We start from the raw sequence: 24426 nt of genomic DNA, 5'->3' as shown, positions 1-24426 counted from the left end.
GCTTAAAGGTAAAAAACATGATGGAGGGATAGTCCAGTTATGCAGCACTTGCCGAGCAGGAATGAGGCCCCAGGACATACGAAAAGAAGAAAAACTTAACAGAGTCAAGGAAAAGTATCCTAGGAAGATAAAATCAAGCAAGCAAACAGTGCCATAGCAAAGCAAACACAGTAATTCAGAAATAAAGCCAAATGATGTGATCACAAGGTTATTCTTCCCAACAAAATACACAGCACAGGAAAGACTGCTAGCAAGCACCAAGAGAAGCAACAGTTCCATGCAATCACCATTATCCATTGCCTCTACAGAGGAAAATAAGGATGGGCAGGAGAGGGTTAAGCTACAGCCATTCTATTTTCATGCAATGCTCAAATGCTCAGCAAAACTATATGGGTTGATCATTTGTAAAGTTCATCCACTGTCTTTGTCTAATTCCCCTTCCTGATCCTGTATAACTCTCAAAAGGAGAAGCAGTATTTCTATTTGTTTTTTTTAACTCTCTAAAGTTTACAAAAAAAAAAAAAAGCCTAGCATGTGGGAGTCTGGAAACAAATACTGACAGTAGATAAGGAAAAAAAGGAGAGTGGGAAGGAAAGGAGGAGAAATAAAACTGTCAAGAGACAAACTACAGAAAAGTAACTTAAAAAAAAAAAGAAAAGTAACTTGAACATTGGACAAATTGCTAAGTAAATCCTAATGTGACCAACTACAATTTTAGAAGCCAAATTGCAGCAAAATGACGCATGCAGAGCAAGGACCTTTGGATTCTTGTCTTTCTTGTTTCACAGCTATTCCTGAAGAAGGAGCAGAGCAGTTAGAGCCGATACACAGCAAGCTGTGACTTGAAGGATGGGGCTGGTGGAAGGGCATACAGAAACAGTCCTATGAGGGACACTTCTCCCATTTCCAGGAATCAGCCATGATTAGGGTTTTTTTTTCCCCCATCTTAATTTCTAAGTTACCTTACAAAAACAATTATTGCGGGGCTGGGGAGATGGCTCAGTGGTTAAGAGCACTACCTGCTCTTCCAAAGGTTCTGAGTTCAATTTCCAGCAACCACATGGTGGCTCACAACCATCTGTAATGAGGTCTGGTGCCCTCTTCTGGCCTGCAGACATACATGCAGACAGAATATTGTATACATAATAAATAAATAAGAAGAAAAAAACAAAAACAATTATTTCACATCATGCAGAAAGCAGTTACTTTGGGCTGCAGACATTGTAGGAAACGTGAAGTTAAGGTTAAATTGCCTGCGCAAAACTATTTTCTAGCTATGATACTATGAGGGGTTTTCATACCTTGGAATCTGCTACTTTCTCCAGCCCCAACTCTTTAATGACCATGTTAATCCGTTCATTTTTTTCATGATTCTTCATAGTTGTTGGAAGCCGTAGGGCTGCTGAGAACTGTAAGTTTTCTCTCACTGTCAGGGTGCCCATCACGACATCATCCTTAAGAGAAGGGGATATTTTAGTGAGATAAGTGAGTCTTTTCTAAGGACATCATTTGAGTACATGTAGTTCGATCCACACACAGAATGCATCCAGGGTAAAACTCTGGCTACTGGTGGCCTGCACATTCTCTTAGGCTGCAGGACCTGATTATACAAACACCTACAGTGTTATCATTTGCATTGCCTGGCTGTACACCCAACAGAACACATGTAATATAATGACTGTTACTAGACATCTTAAGGCTGCCTGGCAGAAGGGTTTGGCAGACAGACATCTATAATGGGAAGAAAGAAGGTGAAGGAAGGGTAAACTTTATTTATTTTGTAGAAATTACATAGCAGCCAGAACTGATATCACTGCCCCATAAGGGTCACATTCCAGGTCATCTCTGTCTTTCCCTTTAACACCATCCCCCATGTAAAGGAAGATTATAAAAGTCTGGTGCCAATATGTTGGTCCTTGATCGTGTTTTCCACTCAATTGGCAGCAAACTACACTATCAGCAAATGCACTTTCACATATAGTGCCCCGATCCACTTATACTCACTTGAACCACATAGCCTGAAGTACATTTGAAATTGGCAGGTTGAGGTGCGCCGTTTATCAGAACATCTCCAGATAATCCTCGTGGATCCTTCCTTGCCGCTAAGACATCTAATAACCTGAGAAGGACATGTATGTTACACTATGAGGATAGTCTTTCCTTCTACATAAGGCCATACTGCTTAGCTGCTCGAAATGCAACTTCTGCTAATGTTCAAATTTAACCAGTCGATACATTTATATAAAACAAATTTATAGGCTGAGCATGGTGTCACACACCTTTCATCCCAGCACTCAGGGGACAGAGGCAAGAGGATCTGTTGTGAGTTTAAGGATAACCCAGTCCACATAGTGAGTTCCAGGCTAGCCAGAGCTACATAGTTGATACACTGCCTCGAAAATCAAACAAGGAAAATAAAACAAAAACCAGGTTTCCATGTTTTAAATTCTCGGCTTCTTTTTCATTATGTGCTACCACCAATCCCAAACTATAAAAGCAAGAAAACATTGATTTAAGTAGCAGGACCTCCCCAAAATGACCCTCTTGGCCAATGGACTTGGAGATCACAACATGGACAACATGTGGTTTAACTAGTATTCACGACTTCAATCATACTTTCCCTACACATCTTCACTTTCAATATTACTTCATTCTTTTACCTCCTCACTAATACACAATATGGTCTACCACTCTATCCCAACCATGTCATCATGTGCTATTACTAAAGCTGACCTAATGAATATTTCTGGCCCTTACCACAAAATCATGACATAGTTCAACCCCACGTTACCCACAGCACCTAAGACCAGATCAGACAGACACTGCAAATAATCAGCCAATGACTGTACACATAAATGGGATGGTTAATAAACAGAAAAGGCTTATTTATAGGTATGTTATACTCACGAAGACTTGCCTCCGCCTGTGGGTCCCAATATGGCATTGAGGCCAGGTTTCATGATCCCACTAGAAACAAAACCATATTGCTTCAATGTTGTATTTTACATGAAATTCTTTAAAGTTAACATCTGCACTTAATGCACTAATAAAGGAAGATAAAAATGCAAATAGAACAACCTAGTGAAGATAAACAAAGCTGATGTTAGAAGTCTAATCTAAAGACTATCAGCCACGAGTACCTATGAGAAACAGTCATGTCCTTCTGAATTCCTTTCTTTTACTACTGTTTTGTAAGTTGCTTTTAAAACAACAATCTTTTGAAAATGGCCAATGTTCCAGGTTCCTTGATATTGAGTTGAGAATAGTACTCAATGGAAGAGCCCATGCTTGTCATGCCTGAGGCCCTGGGTTCAATCCCAGGAACAGCAACTTAAATTCTTTTACGTAAGAAAGATTCTACTATAAGATTCTTAAAATAACAGATTCCTGAAATAAAGAAGTAAGATTCTCAAAGACTTTGCATTCCTATTATATAGCCTTCAAAACAACATAAAGCACATAAAGCTTCTGAGTGATGCTTAGTATCTTTAAATTGTTTCATTTACTACCTAGCTAAGTTCAGAACAATCAATACTTGTAGAATACCAGCGAGTGATGTTCTCATTATTAAATCTAATCAGATTAAAACGTCAAAGTACCTTAACTAGAAGCCCCAGTATTAGGATGAATACAGTATGTGACACACAGTAGACAAGATGCCTCAGCAGGCAAAACACTGGCTATGAAAGTCTGAAGACCAAAGTTTAAGCCCCAGAAGCCATGATGGAAGGAGAGAACAGACTCCCAAAAATTGTCCTCTGTCCTCCATGTTTGTCCTGGTGTCTGTCTGTTTCTGTCTGTATCTGTTTTCTCTTTCTTGTTCCTCTCTCTCTCTCTCTCTCTCTCTCTCTCTCTCCCTCCCTACACACACACACACACACACACACACACACACACACACACACACAAAGTTGAAACAATGAAAAAAGTATTGCCAATTAGAGAGGGAAACACACACTCTTGGAAGAGATCGTCACCTTTACTGTAAAGGGTTTAATACTGACTTACAGGCACACAATTCACAGCCATCTGTTTCAACAAACTAAATGGATATTTAGCTTGACCAAGATGGAAAACTTACAGCACTGTTGACTGTGATGATATTCAAGAAAGTATGAATTTTATCCTAAAGGTGACAAGTAAGATGTTAAAGAAAATGAGCAAGAGAATTAAGGGCAAGCCCATCACAGCTGCACAGGAACGGTGAAGAGAAGCCCTAGCTGGCCTATCCAATATGCTGGTGTCATGTTCAGACTCTAGAACTGGTAAAGAGGTCAAGATGCATTCCACAAAGAACACAGCATCTATTCCAAGTGGAATGTCAAGACTGCCAACTATTTCATTTAGATGATGACTAGAAATACCTTTCTTATGATCATGCATTGTCATGAGCAATAAACTCTCTAGTGTGTCCGCCTCACTGCTCTTAAATACAAGGGGAACTGACCAGCTATTGTCTGTTATATCACAGTTACACAACAGCTGGCGGGGATGAAGGTGAAATGGACATTGTCCCTATGCTGTTAACTGACATACCTCTCAGTGAAATATCAGACAAATATAATAACAGGTCATTAAGCTTCAATCAAGCTGTAACACAAAAAAATCTCTTACTCTTTGATGTGTTACTCTCCAACATACTTGTCCAACATATGAAGGCAGAGACGCCTGAGTAAACTTTCAGCCTGTATCTAATGATACCTCTTGATGCATCTCCTTTATCAACAGCTACCTAGCAACTGCCTCAAAAATGAACAGAATCTTTTATTCAGTAAGTATTCACTGCCACGATAGTCTTTCAGTATTTAAAAATGCATACTTATATAAAAACTAAGTAATCCAAAGTGATCTAAGCAGAAACTGAACAGTAATGTGCTATGGTAGTTTACTGGGTCTCTGAGGTTAGCTTATACTTACACTGAATTCTGACATTAAAAAAAAAAAAAAACAAAACTAATAAAGCTGGGCCCCAAGAGTTCTCCTCTGGGGCAGTGGTCAATTCCAGCTCCACTCGCCCACCATTATTTGATGTACGCTATGGACACAGAGACCCTTTAGTAGGAGATGGAATAAGCTAAGAGAGCAAGCAGGTAAGCAAATGACAAAAGGAAGTCTGGGTCCTCCTGAGTAAGCAGACTACAGCTCATCACCTACTCACTGTTCTCATCAATAGCGTGATTTGGACAGAGCTGTATCAGCTTCATGCCATAAAGCTACAACATTGCTGTATGGCTCATAAAGCTGAAGACATTTATGATACGGCTCTTTATAGACAGTGTGTGCTGATGACCTCTGTTCTACTGTGACCTACAATTTCCTGACTTCCCCACCCTGCCCTCCACCCTTCTGTCACCCATCTCAGCATTCCCTACTCTGAGTTATTGCTTTACAGCCTCTGCGTGTGCGGTCCTCCCTCATGAGCACATAAGAGCCTTCAGTAGGAACTGTGACACATGAAGACTTTGCTCCTTGAAGGAGCCCTGTCATTTCTACTGCATTTTAGTGGGCAATAGTTAATCCTTCCACCCTATTCCATTTCTAGATAAAGGCTGTGAATATCAGTTTTGAAGGAGGGACATATCCCTACTATCAGACACAAATGCACTCACACGTGTGGGCACACACACACACCACGCACGCACGCACACACACACACACACACACACCACGCACGCACGCACGCGCACACACACACACACACTCGGTTCTGATGTACCCATTCCTTCAGTTCAGAGCAAGCTGCTTTAGCTGTATCTTTTCATCCTCTGTCACAGTAGAAATTAACACAGTGACACTACTCCAGTTTCTGAATTCCTAATTACAACATAAAGTCTCTGAGAGCAGCAAAAAAATCTACATAACATCAAGAACCCAGCTGGCATTCAAAATTACTGAATAAAGGAATCTACATTTTATTATTGAGACTTTTGTTTGAGACACTTGCTCACACTATAGTCCAGTTTGGCCTAGAACTAACTATGTAGCCTCAACTGGTCTTCAACACACTGAAATCTTCCTTTCTCAGCCTCCTGACTAGTGAGATTACAGCTTCGTACTTCTAAGAAAGTCATGTTTTTCTTTTCTTTTTTCTTTTTTTTTTTTTTACAAAAACAAGACAAAACAAGCCACGGCTTAAGATACTCATATTAGTAAATGTCATCTTCATGTATCACTTAAACTAAGTTCTATTAATAAATTAAGAAATTGGAAACCACTTATTGAAAATAAGTATCTGCCCACAAAAGTCATTTGTTATTTTTTTATTCAAATAATGTATTAATCCTTTTTATTAGGGAGATGTGATGGTCACATCTGTAATCCTAGAGCCTGGGATATAGAAACAAGAAGATCAATAATTTAAGCCATTCTTGGTTTCATGGTGAGTTTGAGGTTAATTTGGCATTCGTTAAACCTTGTTTCAAAAGCTAAACTTCAACATTAACAACTCCCTGCCACTTCTATTAGACTTCTCTTCCCTCTCTCGGCAGGAAGACTACATACGTTCTACACAGCCAACACTAGCACCCAAGAACATTAGCTTCAAAGAGGGTGGAAACCAGAGAAGAGACAGCCACAAGCTAGATACATCATTCTATGACCATGACAGAATAAGAACATTTGAGCTGCTCAGTAAGAATAATGAACACTGAGGACGCAGCTTGGTAGTAGAACACTTGTCTAGCATATCCAAGGCCCTGGGTTTAATCCCCAAGATAGAAGGAAGAAAAGAATGGTGGCTAAATTTTATACATCTTGAGGGGAAAGAAAACATGTGAATGCAGATCAAATGTAAAGTATTAGATTACAACTGATATATTAGTAGGTAATGAGGTGTTATCTATATACAGATAGCTACAGAAAAGCACAGCTAGGAAAGTAGCTATGTGGATGAGGGTAGATGCCCATTAACGGCTCCCTCACCAGAGCCTCACCCACTACCAACTTCACTCTCATTCCACCTAACAAGATCCATGTGCATCTCAATATGAGACAGGGTTTCTTTTTCAAACAACAGTATGTGTGTGTCTATATGTGTCTATACATGCATATGTAAATTACCTAGCTCTTCCCATTCAGAAACACAGAGGCAATGGCACTGCAACAGCAATGAAAACTCCAAGGACCCAGATCATTATCATTGTTTTATAGACCATTATCTATAAAAAATGAACATCAGCCAAGACCAGGTCACAGGAAGGGTAAGTCAGCAGTGATTCTGGAACTTCTTTCAGTATCAAAGGAATATTAAAAATGAGGACTAAATCAAAGTAGTAAAGGAGAAGCGGAAATTACCCTGAAGGTTTTTCCTGCAACCAGATTGGGATGCACTGTTGTTGATGCTAGTGAAGAAAACAGAAATCCAGGAGTATATATGGCTGTGTTGGTTACTCTACTGCTGCTGTGATATAATACCACGACCCAACGCAACTTAAGAGTTCAGTTTGCTTAAGGTTTATTTTGACATAAGAAGTATTTTTACAGAATTACAGAATTCCCTCTGTAATTAATCCTATCTTGGATTAATTCTGTAGTATTTATAAGCAAATATCTTTTAGCAGCTGTTGCTCCTTCCTCAGCATTTAAACAATTCAAAGAGAGCATAATAACATACAGTATCAAGATTTTCTGTGTATTTTTTATCTTTATGTGGCTTTATTTTAACCTCTTTTTTTTTATTTTTATAACTTTTGGCTTTTTGAGACAGGTTTTCTGTGTATCTTTGTCCTGGAATTCCCTCTGTAAACCAGACTATCCTTGAATTTACAGAGATCCGTCTGTCTCTGCCTCTCAGGCTATGGTGCGGGAGAATTGTCTGTATTCTGTCAATCATATTATAAATAAACGCTGATTAGCCAGACAGGAAATATAGACAGGAAAACCAGACAGAAAGTAGAAATGATGTAATGAGAACAGGAGACTTCTGGGAAGGAGGAAGTTGATTCCTCCCACTCCTGCCCAGACCACTGAAGCAGCAGGATGTGATCTGCCCCACTGAAAAAAGGTACTGAGCCACATGGCTAACATAGATCAGAAAAATGGATTAATCAAGATGTGAGAGTTAGTCAATGAGAGGCTAGAGCTAATGGGCCAATCATCTTATAATTTATGGAGACCTATGTGTGATTTTCTTTGGGGCTAAACAGTTTTGGGGTACCGGGCGGGACAGAAACCCCCAACTAGCAGGACCCTCCATGTTACAGTTTAATTCTGAAATTATCTCAAAATAATTTGCTTAATGATCTTCGCAAGAGTATAATGGATCCCCTCCCCCACCCACCCAATTACATGACAGACACGTGTACTAGGATGGTGATTTCTTCCTGAGATCTTCAGCACCAGGAAGAAAAGCTCAGGGGCCGAGTATGAGACAAAGTTAGTGTAATAGAAAGACTGGACACCAGGGAAAAAAATCTTGGGCATTCTCACGAACAAATTGTTTTCTTTCAGACAAGAAAAGATAAAATGAAGATCCAAAGAAAAATTGATTCTCCTCAGGGTTTTTACAATATGATAACCATTTTGAATGGAGATGTTACTACCTAACACAAACAAAACATAAGGAAACAAAGCAATCCTTTCTGTACCACCTCTTATTTGAAGCTCGGGGCAAGAGAAAGATTAGAAACCCTTTAGGCAGAGGAAAGACCTTTCTCATGCAAACTCTAACCAGATGTGAGTGAGCAAGAATATTAATTAATCCTAGTTGTCCCTTTGACTATAAAAATTGAACTAAAAATAAGAAAAAAAAGCAAGATTTGCCTCCACTTTATTAGTCTAGGGGATTCTAAGATAATCGTTTCCTCCTTTGCTAATGTGCGCGCCACGCCATCCTAGTCAAGCGCACTGTGAAGCCTGGGGCACATGATACACTCAGTATGTGATGAGTTTGAAAAGAATCACAAGGGACACTTGTCTAGCATTCACTAAGTTCTAGTTTAATCCTCAACATTACACACAACATGCATCCACACACTGAGTACCATCTCACAGTACGTACTGTGCATCTATTCAAACAGGACCTTCAAATAATGCCGTCTCTATTCTTCAGTACAAATACACACAATTCTCTCTCTCTCTCTCTCTCTCTCTCTCTCTCTCTCTCTCTCTGTGTGTGTGTGTGTGTGTGTGTGTGTGTGTGTGTGTGTGTGTGTGCGCGTGCGCGCAGGTCTTCTATTCCAGAGACTGGGTAACTAAATCTGAGGTTACAACTACATCTTTGCAATCAAAACACTATAAATTGCAAAGTCAGACCTCTACCACTAATACATAAGACTTACAAGTCATGACAAAATGGTACATTAAAATGTTCAAAAAGATGAGACAATTTTAAAAAAATTTTTTTGACAGTTCCTTTGCAAGCAAAATATATGCCTAACAAGAGATACAGCAATTTATGTCCTAGTTTAGACCAAAGAAATGAAAGTATGTGTCTATATCCATAACTTGCTGCTAACAGAAGCCCTGTGAAGGTACTGCAGGCAAACAAAACAGTCCTTTAAAGAGTTCATACACATACTTGATATCCGAGAGTATTTCCTTCTCAGTCTTTTTCCGGCCTAGAAACCCACTTTTCATTTTCACTCGATAGGTGATGTTGTGAAAACTCAACACATCTCCTGTAAGCGTCGTCATGTCGCTGGAGTTCATTCCAGGAAGGCCGTTGGTGTTTCTCTGAGACATTGGTACTAAAACGTGGTCATTGCTGGAAGACATCTTTCTACAGAGGGAAAAGCAACAGTAAATTAACAGGACTTCTTCTTTTTTTTGGGGGGGGGGGGGATTTTTGAGACAGGGTTTCTCCGTAGCTTTTGGTTCCTATCCTGGAACTAGCTCTTGTAGACCAGGCTGGCCTCGAACTCCCAGAGATCCGCCTGCCTCTGCCTCCTGAGTGCTGGGATTAAAGGCGTGCACTACCACCGCCCGGCTCAGATAACAGGACTTCTAAAGTCTTTAAACTGCTCTATCATTTGTAGATTCAGATGAACGTTCTTCTCATGGCACTGGGAGAAGACCTGAGATCAGGTAACGAAGAGCAGACATAATTTTGAATACTTTGATCCCACTAGCCATCAAATGCCTAAGAAATAAGACTTTAATTAGTCAACTGAATAGGAACAGTACTCAAACTAATCAAGGAGAAAACCAGATGGGTAAGCTTCATCTTACCTAGCTTTAAAGGCATGTAATAAAGCATAAATTCAAACCACATGATAAATACCACATCGGCTTGGTTGTCATTGTTTTATCTTACACTTTATAACATTGCTCTTAGCTGTGCAATCAGACTCAGGAGAACGTTCTCTGTCAGAGCATACACTCTGGTTATTTGTCCTTCCTAAACTGTCTCCAGTGACAAACTCATAGTGGGAAAATAATTTAAATTCTAGGAAAATGTAAAATAAATTGTGAAAATTAGCTATATCAAATGAGCAATTTAAAAATTCAGGGCTTTAAAGCAAAAGATGAGAATTAAGCTTATAGGTCAGGTTTAAGGTATTTCACAATATACACTATAAAAAGCTCTTCAGCTATCTGATAAGACCTTCAGATTAACTGAGATGATGAAACAGACTTAACAAGACATTCAATAAAATTAGTGTTCATGTTGCAAGAACACGGATTCATGAAGAACTTTCTTTTTGCTTATTTTTCATGAGTTTGATTTCTGTGTAAAGTTTATCAGTGCAGACACAGGAGAGGAAGGGCTCGGGGAGCTGGACTTACTTGATTGCTGTCCCCTCCTTCCTAAGATTTTGGTTCCTATAAACATCATCCAGGATTAAATTTCTAAAATGATGAAAGTGTTACTGTGAAGGATTTAAGGAGAACTTCAAAAAAAGGGGTGGTGGGGTGGGGACAGGAGTAAAATAGTCTCTCATACATCTAACCAGAGACCTGGGGAGGGGAGGGAAGGGGAGGGAAGACAGAGGAGAATCAATATTTACAGAAATTCTGGACAGTATCTTCCCAAACAGATGGGAGTTTCAAATCTCAGAATGAAGTTCCAAAATCAACAATCAGTATAAATACAAAAGAATTCAAAGGTGTGCCAAAGCAAAACTAAGAAAAAGCATAATAATCTCTGAATAATGTTTCTATGCCCCAACCTCAGCATTGACCACTCTCTTCAAGTAGATGGCCCTTAAGCTGTACAGGAAAATACCTGAACACAACAAACAGTGAAAACTAGCCAAAGTTTTATTCTCCTGAAGCAATTAAAAGGAAGACACAAGGGATGGAGACAGCACAGCTTTACTCTAAATATTTTGTAAATCTATCCATACATATAATCATATATATCCATATATATATTCAATAAACATGCTTGAGGCTCCTAATACTAAACGTGGTTTTAAAAGAACACTCTGTTGTATGGTGACTGTTGGGATAAGCTTAGGAAGTAAGTGCAGAAATAAGGGTCAGTTTTACAGAAAGCTAGGGAAGACATGCTTGCAGAGGGAGGGTGTATATGAGTATCACCAGAAAGGACCTCAGCTTCTAGGGTTCAACTAACCATGAGCGAGACTCTCCTGGATGACCATCTGCCTTATCCTCTTTGAGTCCTCCTTCGGCAAAAGGGTATTCACCTTGAGTTTTCTTTTCTTCTTTAAGATTTTATAACATTTTTTATCTCTGTGTGTGGGTGTGTAGGTGTGAATGAGCAGGTGCCAAAGAGGCAAGAGCACACTGGATCCTCTGGAGCTGGAAATTTTTTATGTATTTATTGTCTTGTGTCTCTGTGCACATGCATTCACTTGTGCGCACGAACCACAGTGCATGAGTACCTGTGGAGCTCAGAGGACACGGTGGTTTGTAAGCTGCCCAAAATCAGGTGCCGGGAACTAAATCAGGTCCTCCAGAAAACAGTAGGCACTCTTAACTGTTGAACCAGCTCTCTGGTTCCTTAAGTTTTCTTTTATTTATTTAAAACTTAATTTTATTAAAATTGTAGGTGCATGGTATTTTGCCTGAATGCATGTCTGTGTACCACATGTGTGCCTGGTGCCCAAAGAGGACAGAAGAAGGTGCTGAATCCCCGCGAACAGGAGAAACAAATGGCTGTGAACTGCCATGTGGGTGCTGAGAAGATCTACAAGTCTCCTGGAAGAGCAACCAGTGCTCTCAACCACTGAGCCACCCCACCACCCCCCTTAAATTTCCTTAAAGGCTGTTTCAAGAAAGGTGAAAGCCTTTCCTCTCACCAATCCACATTATTCAAGAGCCAGGGAATAGAATAAACAATAGGCTGAGGATGTAAGTCAGTGGCGGAGCTCAAGAGTAACAGTCTGGGACTTTGAAAAGCAAAATGGGCCAGTAAGTTGCTCCAGTGGCAAATATACTTGCCACCACGTGTAACAGTGTGAGCTCGATCCCCTTATCACAGCTGGAGAAAGGAAAGAACCAACTATACAAGCTGTCCTCTGTCCTCCACAGTGTGAGCTCGATCCCCTTATCACAGCTGGAGAAAGGAAAGAACCAATTATACAACTGTCCTCTGTCCTCCACAGGTACACACGTGCACAAATGCATACGTGTACACAGAGACACGATACAATAAATACATAAAAAATGGGCAAATGAATAAAGAGTAAGATGAGAACTGGGAATATGGCTCAATGAGTAAAGTGTTTGCTATTAAATCATGAGGACCTGAGTTCAATCCCCACCAACTAGGCCAAAATGCCAGGGATGCCTGTAATTCTAGCATTGGAAAGGTGGAGACAGGAGGATCCGTAGGGCTTTCTAGCCAGTCTAGCCAACTCAACAAACTCGAAGTCCTATGAAAGACTGTCGTCTCAAAACAATAACAGCAACTGAGCAAGATCCAACACTAATCTTTGGCTTCCACACATATGCCTGCATGTGTACAGGCACACATATGAACATGGATACATAGAAAACAACAAACAAAAGACCCAATTAGCAAAAGGAAAAGGTTTATTATTTGTGTGCATCTTCTACGACGGCTCTCAGCACTATATCTAGTCCTGGACCTAAATGAGGGGATCTGAATAAATGATCAAAAATAAACTCAAGAGCCGGGCGGTGGTGGCGCACGCCTTTAATCCCAGCACTCGGGAGGCAGAGGCAGGCGGATCTCTGGGCCTTCGAGGCCAGCCTGGTCTACAAGAGCTAGTTCCGGGATGGGCACCAAAGCTACAAAGAAACCCTGTCTCAAAAAAAAAAGCAATAAATAAATAAATAAATAAACTCAAGTTCAAAATCAAACTCCTAGTGAGTCCCTGGCTTTTCTGGCAGACCTCACCCCTGTGCCCCCAGCATTGCGCATGCCAACACCGCACAAGAGCAACAAATGCTGCCTGCAATAGCTTGGCTTAGACTGGACTACTGTGCGGTATGAATTGCAAAAACAAAACAAAACATGTGCAATATTATGGTGCAACATTTCCTACTCTTAAACATAAAGGTGAGCCAGGGAGATGGCTCACGGGTTAAGAGCACTGGTTTGCTCCTCTAGAAGACCCAGGCATAGAGGTTCACAACCATCTGTAATTCCAGTTCCAGGTCTAACACACTCTTTTGGTATCCTGAGGCAACAGATACATAACCATTGTGCAAAAACACCCAAACACATAAAATAAAATAGATAAAACTTTTCTTAAAAGAAGCATTAATGGTTTTTTATAGAAAACAAACCCATATTATTTTTCTATCGTCATTCCCCATAAGTATCTAATTAATGTATCTTCTACTAAATATATCTTGTGCTAACATATATGTGCTAAAATGTTTGATTTTTTAAATGTTGTTTGAGTTGTTGACTTGAATTTCATAAAAAATATGATTATATGAATTTTGGCCTGAGATTAGTACTGAATTTTCAACAATTTCTGAAATAGCCATGAACATGCTACTGATATTTTGTGTGTATCGATATTAAGTGGTATTTCCAGCACTACAGATTATAAAATTAAAATATGACCGTCCTGGATAATATTTAGTTCACGTAAAAATAAACAAGCATATCTATCCCAATTCTGGTGCAAACTTGCTTGTCTTTAATAAATGATAAAATCCTACGTATACCAAAGAATTGTTCTAAAATAGAGTTCTCTCACAGTTGGTTCCACCTGTTTGTAATAACACCAATCTCAAAGGCCTCTCCTTTCCCCACATTTTCAACAGCATTCCTTTTCTTGGTCTTGACATTCTGCCTGGGGTAAAATGAGTACATGACATCTTAAAGTGCTGTTAGTTTGCATTTCCCCAGTTGCTAAGGATGTTGAACTCTGGTAAAGGTATTTCGTGGTCATTTTACTTTTTTCTTCTGAAAATTCTCTCTTCTGATTCATAGCCTATCTTTAATTGGGTTGTTCTTTGATTCTTTTAAATGGTTTAGAGCTCTTTATATATTCTGGATACTAATTCTTTGTCTGGTGTATAGCTGACAAAGACTCTATGCTGGAATTCCACTTCACTGAACTGTGTTTCTTTCGCTGTACAACAGATTTTTAAGTTTTATTCTGTCTTATTTGTCAACTGTTGGCATGAATTACTGAGCAAATAGACTCTTATTCAAGTCCTTTCCCACACCTGCATTTTGAAGGATACTGGCTGTTTTCTTCTAGCTGTTTAAGGCCTTTGATCCAGGGTCCTATTTGTCAATTGTTGGCCTGAATTCCTGAGCAAATGGAAACTTATTCAGAAAGTCCTTACCTACACCTCTATTTTAGGAGCTACTGCCTGTGTTTTCTCCCAGTGGTTTCAGCACTTCAGGTGTCATATTAAAGTCTTCGATATACTTGGAGTTGACTTTTATGCATGGTAATAGATACTAGCTTAATTTCATTTTTCTACATGGTCAACCTGTTCTCCAATGCCATTTGTTGAAGATACTGCATTTTCTGAAGCACTTACTGTTTGCATCTCTAAGACCTAAGGCTCATCATCCCAAATGATGGGTGGATGGACTGTAAGGGCCAGAGAACCCTACCGTCTGCTGTGAGATAGTGTCTTCTATATTTGACAGGGAGCTGCACCCATGAAACCTCAACAATAGGTAGCCTAAACAAGACCTACACGACAACACCTGCCAATGTAGATGAGGAAAGATCTCACAAGGCCCTGCCCCTAGATGAAGAGCTACAGGTAATTAACAGCTGCTGGAAGAGGGAGAGTCCGTTCTCCAGGGACAAGGCCCCTGAGAGACAGGTTGTCTAATCCTCAGTGGTCAGCTCTAAACATGTATACACAGGAGCAACACTCAATGGATTCAGCAGGTTTTGTACATGCACGCACACACATAATTAAAGAAATTTACAATTTGAGAAGGGAAGACGCACAAGAGGAGCTGGAGAAAGAGGAAGGAATGAAAATAGTGGAAATACAGTACTGTGTATGAAATTCTCAAAACATAAAAACAAAATAGCTTTGTTAATATTTTATCATCAGTAAATGTTGATTAGTATACCCATATAACCACACGCCCTACCAGGTATTATATTTAAAGGTTTCTCAGGTAAAACGGGGCTGAGTGGGAAAAGTTTAAGGCTTGATTTGCTCTACATACAAATTTCAACATAGAAAAAAAATGGTACTTTAGGAGAGGCCGGATGTTTGAGGACTTTCACTCTTCTGAAGAAGAGCTTGGGGCTCTGGTCACAAGTTTGGGCAGCCGAGGGCAAGAGGGCTAAGGCAAGTAAAAATTGTCTTCCCAGAAAGTCTTCCCAAGAGTAAGCCATCACACACAAATACCTATAAAAATATCAACTCTCTTTATCCATGTAAACTTACATTACAAGAATAGCTATTTATATACTACAGATGAGGGAAAGTACAGAATGTTAGTACTGTCCACAGCCAGTATAGATACCACAGGGGCTGTATGCTGGTGCGGGGTTTCCTGCAGCCTCCAGAGCACACCTAGACATAGCAAGGCACACAGGTAAGAGCGCCTTCAGCACACACAGTTGTAAAACTGAAAACTGGGGAGCCAGGACAGTGTCAGAGTCCACAGGAGAAATGTCTGGCTTTGGCTTCCCATCCTAAACCTCTCTTCTAAGTGATCTTACCTTCCTCATTAACCCAGCCAAACATTCTCTCAATTTACCAACCTGTGAACAGGGACATTTTCCTTAGCTCTTATTTTGCCAGTTTACTCCTTCTAGTTAGACATTCTGACCAACTTACCACTGTCTCCTTTTCTCAATCAATGAAATGCCTTGGCAGATACCCAGCAGAGATAACGCAGATTGTCAAATGGGCCAGAGTTCACAGGAGAGGCCTAGACACATTCAAAAGGAGTTAAGTCCTGAGGCCAAACAGGGTTAGACTGTAACCTTGAGCTGAAGACACTCAAAGTCCCCAAATCCCCTACTGGCCTGAAAGTAAAGACCTTTCTAGAGACGCAAGGAGGGGAGTGGGGCTCACTCCTATTACAGACCCTGTCACAGAACTGTCACATCTCCCATTATATTTGTGTGCAGTGTTGTGCGCGCACACACCCACTCATGTGGAGGTCAAAGACCATCTTGTGGGAGTCAGTTCTTTCCCTTCTACCCTGTGCGGCTTATGTATGCCCAGGAACTGAACTCAGGTTATCAAGCACGGAGGAGGCAAATGGCTTCACGCACTGAGCCATCAAGCAGGCCCCAGACCTACAGTGTTTCCCCCACCCCTCCCCCACCCCATCTCACCGTGAAAATTGTGAATGGTGAGGAGGAAGCACAGCCCGGAATCCTAGCTAGGCAGGAGGATCCCAGGAATTCAGGTCAGGTTGCGTATGATCTCAAATAATAAATAAATAAATAAATAAATAAATAAATAGGCATCAACTCAAACTTTAGCCTTTGATGTATAGTTTTCTTTCAATGTGTATTCATAATTTCCCTCATTGATCTGGTTCTTCTCAATTCAAGTCACATGTCTCCAAATACTCAACCTGAGAAGGGAGAAGGGTTTTCCTCTACTACACTGCAGGCAAAGCCGGCCAGGGACTGACTCCTGAGGCTGTAGCTACCCTAAGGAGTTCAGGAAGCACCAGCGACAGCTACACATTGACCAGAGCTCAAAATTAGCAACTGTGAGCCAACGAATTATTTAAGAAATGACTTAACAAAAACCCTGTTCTTGATCTGTTAAAGAGTCTACAAATAGAAGTCTTTAAAGGAACTTGTTTTTAGTTTTGCAACTAAACACCACCGAATCAGATTAAAAATTACCTGGGCCCCAACTCTGAAAGGGGAACTGACCACTATCCCCCATCCCTAACCCAGAAGCTGTCTCCAATTGATAACCGGCCACAAATGAAAACTTGGTTTTCTCCAACAGAGTCTCGCTGGGGATACAGACCAGGCCCATGCCCCGTAGCAGATGTCCAACATAACAACAAACTCAATGGCCATTCTGGAAGTTCTTGGTCTCAGAATGGTTTGTCTATTTTATTTTTTAACCTTATAGGTCCTTTGTGTATATGTCATGGTTTCCGTTTTTTTTGTGTGTGTGTTTTTGTGGTGTGTGGGTGTGTGTGTCTTTTCTTCTGCTTGTTTGTTTTGTCTTATTCTGTTTTATTTTATTTTATCTAGTTTTATCATTACTATTATTATTTTTCAGACACCCGTTTGGCTCCTAATGAGAGAAAGAAAGGTGATGGATTTGGGCTGGTGGGGAAGCAAGAAGGATCTGGGTGGAGTTGTGTGAGGGGGAAACTGTTCTCAGAATATATCATAGTTTTCAAAAATCTATGTTCTATTTAAAAACTGCCTGTGCTTCTTCCTACTTCCTTTGTAAACAATCAGAAGACAGACTGTAAGGGAGACTCAAACACTATCTGCCAGATACATTCACCTGATGCATATGGACCAATTGAAACAGATAACATGACTGAGAAATTCAGACTTAGTTAATGTCAAGTCAATTTCTACATATGATACTGAACTAGATAAGACAAGTCTACATTATTCATCATTGTAGGATACATTTTTATTACTAGATTACTTATTAACAATTTTATAAAGCCATAAGGTTTTCTTAAAAAAAAAAAACAACAACCAATCCTAATTACATACCAATCCTAATTTCCACTCCCTCCTCTCTTCCCGTTCCCTCCACCTTCCCTCTCACTGCCATAAAGTTTTCTCTATCTTATATCAAATTAACTTATTCCTGAGTTTCTAAATACTACAAAATAGGGCTGTGAAACAGCTCAGTGAGTAGTTGCTGCCTGGTAACTTAAGTTCAATCCCAAGAACCCACACGTTGCAGGGAAAGAACGAACATCAAGTTATCCTTTGACCTCCCCATGGTCACTGTGGCCTGCACACATGCACACATGCACACAACTCACACACATGCACACACACTCACAGATGTTTAAAAAGTTTTAAAACAATATTATAGTTCCTTAGAAATTATCAAGTGAATACATAAAATTTAAAATAAGCAACACCCAGGTAACTACATTCTTCTAGCTGAGAATACAAATCTGTAATGTGAGTCATGTTGGGATAGCCTAACAGAAATACTTCTGTCTTCACAACTCTGTTTGCTGAAGTAAACGTTTTTCCTCATGCAAAACAAATGAGGTAAATCCCAAAGCACTAGACCTGCTCTCTCAAAAGCAACCACAGAACTTTGTGAAGGAGCACATTTGTTATTCGAGAGCTTTCCAGACTATTTTGTTCAGTATTTCCAGTACCAATAGGACAGTAACCCTTCCCAGCATCCTCCCATGCGCTCCTTACAATCCCAAAGGTCACTATTACAGGTACAAGTATTTGAGTTACGGCTTTAACAACTTAGCCGAGGTCACAGAGCAAGACGTTCTTGCTAAATTCTTTACCCTTTAGATTACACTGCAGACCCACACTCTCTAGAAGTCAGCCTCGGCAGTTAAATGCACTCGCCACTTCGCCACATGCCCTGAGTTCATTCCCCGGAATGAACAACAAGAGAGAACCAACTCCTAGAAGCTGTCATCTGACCTCTACACACGAACGAGAGTACGTGCACCCATAGGCACACCCACACGCACACACCCACACACTAAATAATAAACAGATGATAAATGTACTAAAGCTTCCATAAAAACATAAATTCTAAAGGTTGTATTTGTGAGCAAGAGATGGTGGCCCACAGGAGTTCATCAACCGAAAGGAGAGTCTGAGGGTACAATGGGACTCTAGCATAAAAACAAGCAACAAAAGCCAGGCTGTGACATACATACAATCCCAGCTCTCGGGAGGGAGAGGAAGGAGGATCAGTAGTTCAAGACCACCCTCTACTGCTTAGTTCACAACCAGATGTGCTCCAGGAGACACTGTCTCAAAAAGACAAAATTAAAAATATAAGTCATAATTCCATAAGTTGATTTTGCCAGCAGATTATAGCTACTAAAAAAAAGGAACCTAACAATGTCAATTACTTTGGATCCTTCAGATCTTCTCATGCCCTAGTCTCAAGGATTCCTATAAATAAAAGACTCACAATGTGTTACAGGTATTAAAATCATGGCAAGAATGAAATGTTGAAGCTCCATGAGAAATATTATAGTCGTTATTACTAAACTACAATCAAAATAACACAAATGAAGAAACTTAGCTTCAGATTTGTGAAGGGTAAGGAGAAATCCTACAGGTCACCATCTGAGACCTCTACCCCTATGGCGTCGGGGGAAGATGGGCAGCAGTGAAAGCGGGGTGATCGCAGAATTTTAGACCCTGAGATCCACAGCAAAAAATAAGAGAACCAGGCAAACAATGAAGCTGAATTTCTGAATCAGGATTTTACAGGAGGCTACCCAACACAGGGTCTACCACCACCCAGTCCTTCCTCAAGAGTCTAATATGCATCTAACACACATCTACCACATTAAGGTCCTTATTCCTGTTCACTTCCAGTTCATAACTCAATAAATGTAATCATAATCAGATGTCAATAAACATAAACAAAAAAGCAGAAGTCTACAGCAGCGCTGGTTTCTAAATTATGAAGCCTAGAGCAGTAAATGTATTTTATGTCAGGTGTATGTTCCACAAAAATCATAATTGTTGGGACCGTTTGGAGCCCTGGCCTCCAGCTGCTCTCCCCCGTTAGTGACCTTTACTTGGCCTTCTGATTTGAGCTTCTGAAAGCTGTGTCCAGCTCTGCTTCCTGAGCACGTGTTGCCTTTTCCTTGATTGAGGATCAGGAGGATCAGGAGATGAGGTTTTCACCTGCTGGTGTTGGGTAAATAAGCCTCCATGGTACTATTCAATAAAGGGCTTCTTTACCAGTGACTAGAGGTGTATGTCTCTGTCTGTGCTGTCTGTATGTGTCTTTGTGTGTTTCAATCTCCTGCCCCTTGCCCGAGGCTCACGAATGGTCCTGTAGTGCAGGCACCGCAATACAGGAGTAGTACCATACAGTCACGTGGTACAGGCGGGCGCTATACATGATACCTGTAATTATAACAGGAGAAGCCGCTAATCCAGGTGCACATCATCTCAAATCCAGTAATGCATGGTGGGGGGACCCTTCAAGCCTTAGGCAGGAAATGATCAGGGTGAGATTAAGAACGAAACTCAGGTCAGTACGACTTTAGTCAGTGCTGGGTTAAAGCTTCTGAAGTCTTATCAGTTTATTTTTCCTACACATTTAAACACAGAAAAACTTTGGGGGAAGTTTCCACGGGACAAATATCACAACAAAACTTTTGAGTTGGTTGCATCAAAATTCCCTTGCAAAGTGCATCTCTTCAACAAAGCACCCGTGACCATTACCGTAAGAATGCGTTCTGTTGGCATAAACAGCGCTCGTGGTAAGGGTCTGGGGCGGAGGGTTTGTACCTAGCGGGAAGATGGGTTCTACTGACTGAGAGGATTGCTGAGGGGATTGTGGAATCTGGAATCGGGTGAAGGCTGACTCTGTAGGATAGCAAAGGATCACCAGGTTTGAACAACACCCACTCCAGTTTTTGGGGTGAACAGACATCATTTCCCTCCTTTGAAGGAAAAAGCCTGCATGTTTCCCAATTCTGGTTTCCAGTGCTTTCTACAGGCCGTGCATCACTATGGTACTGTTCCACGGCTAAAAGGAGCAGAGTAAAGAATTATTTGAAATTTAACTGAACACTTCACTACTCTAGATTCAACCAACAGGTTAAAAACATAGAGGGAGCCTGTCTCAAATTCTGTGCATGCTACATTCTGTTTTAAACTTAAGGGGGGGGGGGGGGCACAGGAAATAAAAATATTGCCAAGGACTTTTATTTTGAGAAGGAAGTAGCAAGATTAAAGACTTGTCCCAGGATAACACTAAAGAGGAAAAAGCTTTGTAATTTATGTAAGGACACTTTGAAAATGTCAGTCTCTACGGAACTTCCTTTCATAACCATTCAATTATTAGTCGGTACACAGCTTAATGAAGCTACTCAGCTAACAAAATATCCCTGGTTCCTTCCCAGAGTCTAATAAACAGAAGCTAACATATGGATTACATGTTTAAAATGTTTATTAGGTCAATATTTGATTTAAAAACTGGGCATTCACTTAAACTTCTAACTCTTGCAGCTTTTTTCTCTTTCTCAGTCTCCCTTTTGGACTCTCAAGAGGGAGTCCGCACTGACGACTATGATCAGGTCTTATCTAGTGGAGGTGTCTGTGTGGAGATCACACAGAGGGAGATCCCTACTAACCTACACAGAGACACGGCTGGACACCCTGGATTCTAGTCACCATAAAACACAGTCTCAGAGGATACCTGGTACCAAGGACAAACTCAGTTTTTAATATCATGGTAAATAAACATAACCAGAGTGCCAGGTTTGCCACATTAGCCTATAAATTTGTGCAATACCAGAGAAGGAAATACTTCCAAAAATGATGGTAGAGGTGAATATATAAAAAGAGCATAGCATCAAATCTTGCATCAAAAGCAGGGACAATTTGAGCAGCAAATCAAATAGGGATAATAGTGGATTACGGCCCAACATACAAAATAAAATTCCGTAAGTCAGCACTGACACAAAGAGCTAAGTGAAGGAAAGGCACAGCTAGCTGCCCCTTCGAGAAAAAAAAAAAAATTAGAAATACAGGCATGAAACTCCTTTTAAAATGTATCAAGAAAACAACTGTAACGTACAATATGTTCTACAACTATACGCCAAAATCACTGAGAAGTCCAGAATGAAACAGAATATACAGTTCACGTGTGTCTCCGAAGGCAGACCTTATTTACAAAGGGAAAAGTGAAACCCTTCACCAAAGTGACTGTCATCAGTAAGATGCACCTGTCACTCATACCGCAGGATGCTCACAGAATGTACTTAGGCATGCACTTTACTTTTATGATGTTGCTCTTCCCCAAAACAGAGTGCCAACCCAGTCATGAGAAAGTATCACACACAAAGGAGGTGCAATGTACATATTAATGGACTAGTATTTTTTCTGGTGTCAAGATCATGAAGAAATTAAGGCTTGCTTTATATACTGGAACTGGTGTGTGTGTGTATACACATATATATCAGTAGAAACTAAATATATAGCAGTCTGCTATAATGTGGCAAACTCAGATGATCCTAGATGACAGGGATGAATGGCCAGAGAAAGGGAGACAGAGTACGCAATGACCAGCATACAGTACTGTACTAACGTTAAATGACGAGTCCCATCAGCAGGCTGCTCTGGACTAGACTGTTGTATTGTTATTGCAACTTTAGTAAGTCGACAAATGTTTCAAAATTAAGACAAATAAGAAAATGAACAACATTCTGCAATGACTGCATTGAAAGGAAAATCTTTTTTCTTGAAAGCATAATCTCTGAGCTTGAAGATATTTTAAATTTGAATCTGTACAAAATCAGTCAAGGTTGTATTTTTGCAAAGTACTGTTTTACAAATATATATATATACACACACACACACACACACACACACACACACACACACACGCAAAACCATTTCCTGAAGCTTCAGCATCTGATTAGCTAAAGCTGAGATGATGTCATGAGCCCCTCCTGGAATCCAACCAATGTTCAGGGAAAACCTCTGACCCAGACAGGGAGAGGAAACCTGGCAGCTCATCGCAGCCCTTTTCACTCTCACAGTAAAGAATAAAGAAAGGAAAGGCAACTGTTTCTGTTGTTGAAACCTCAAGCCACTTGAATAATCTCTTAGAGTAAAGCAGCTATGAAGGGGAAGTTTTTATCGCTCTGGGGGATAATTACTTTTTCCACCACAGGTGACCAAGATTGAGCACACGTCCCGGAGGAAGGGAGATCTGTATCTATAGCTGGAAACCAAGACACAATGACTTGTTTATAGATTTAGGGAAATCAACTAAGTGGCCAAAAAGTGTCTCTATTGGAATGGATCCACCGCCTAAGGAGGCCACTTATTCGGTGTGTAAGTCAGCACCACACGTGCCAAATAAATTCTACTTTTAGTTTAGGTTTGAGGGTCACAACAAGTGACGCTGCTAGGTTTCAACTAAAAGCAGCCTGCCGCTCTGTCATTTCTGAAGTGCATATTTTACTTGGAATATTTATCATAGGTGGTAATTGGACATATAAGATAGGTGGCTTCTCTTTTACTACACTCTCACAAAATGAACATTGCTGTAACTGCGTTAGAGACAGGCCCATACACCAGGGAACTCTGCAGTGGACTGCAGCTTTGGCATCCAATAACTCAGCTGTGTTCTATATACTCAGTCATCAGCCTTGATTTCAGCCATCCAATCCATAGTAGGCTGTCACCTGTACTTCAAACAGGTTATCGTCATACTTCCCTTAGCCTCTCTTGGGTTGGATAGGTAAGCTCGCAGAATGCAGGGAGACATTTAAGTTAAACAGACTTTAACAAAAGACACTGATGGCAGCGCAGGTAGTGTTTATCTACAAACCTGGGAGGCAGAGGACTAACAGAGGGACTGAAAGTTCAAGGCCAGCCTGGTCTACAAATAGCAAGCAGGCAAACAACAGCAACAAAGTGAGACCCCGGCTCAAAAAGCACAAAATAAAACAAAAGGATAGTTGTCATAAAGGACAAGATGAACGACAAGAAAAATACCTACTCTCAGAGATGTCAGTCAGGGTCCTCAGCGAGCCGGCTTCTAGCTTTGATCCCGCAGAGCTAAGAGGGCCCCTTCCCCGAGGGTCAGGGCTTTCACCTGGTAACTGAAGCTTTCTGTTCAGCAATTCCTGCTTAACAAGTTTTATAGAGCTGAACCACCAACCCCTTCCTCCCTTTCCAGAGGTTCACAGGTGGAGCTAAAGGTCCTCACTCCTCATCACTAGGCCTTTCTGAGGTCAATCCCGTCCAAAGGCTGCCGAGGAGCCCCACCCTAGGCCACATCACTCACGTAAACTGCAGTGTAGACAAACTAGCCACTCTGGTTGGGGCTGGGGGTGTAACTCAGAGATGAATCATTACGCACAGCAAAAGACAGAAAATCTCAAAAAGATACTAAGAATTCCTAGAGGTCTCT

At 40.6% G+C, this 24426-nt stretch overlaps 1 protein-coding gene across 3 annotated transcripts in view; it reads right to left on the bottom strand.

Moving 5' to 3' along the window:
• LOC121434341 (broad substrate specificity ATP-binding cassette transporter ABCG2) overlaps window positions 1-24426 on the bottom strand; it is a 99458-nt gene that overhangs the window by 24912 nt on the left and 50120 nt on the right. For 2 of the 3 annotated variants that reach the window (XM_041633221.1, XM_041633201.1), the window contains exons 2-5: window positions 9518-9718; window positions 2908-2967; window positions 2005-2119; window positions 1302-1454 (exon numbers count right to left, since the gene is read on the bottom strand). In XM_041633221.1, coding sequence (XP_041489155.1) covers window positions 1302-1454; window positions 2005-2119; window positions 2908-2967; window positions 9518-9714 — 525 coding nt within the window. In that variant the 5' untranslated portion in view covers window positions 9715-9718. Of the gene's footprint in view, window positions 1-1301; window positions 1455-2004; window positions 2120-2907; window positions 2968-9517; window positions 9719-24012; window positions 24203-24426 lie in introns of those variants that run through there. The other variant, XM_041633210.1, reaches the window with a different exon arrangement.

The sequence above is a fragment of the Microtus oregoni genome, unplaced genomic scaffold (assembly GCF_018167655.1).
Source record: "Microtus oregoni isolate MIOR12 unplaced genomic scaffold, Mior012 000002F_ref0000024, whole genome shotgun sequence".
NCBI classification, from domain to species: domain Eukaryota; kingdom Metazoa; phylum Chordata; class Mammalia; order Rodentia; family Cricetidae; genus Microtus; species Microtus oregoni.
This window is presented reverse-complemented; position numbering and strand designations above follow the sequence as displayed.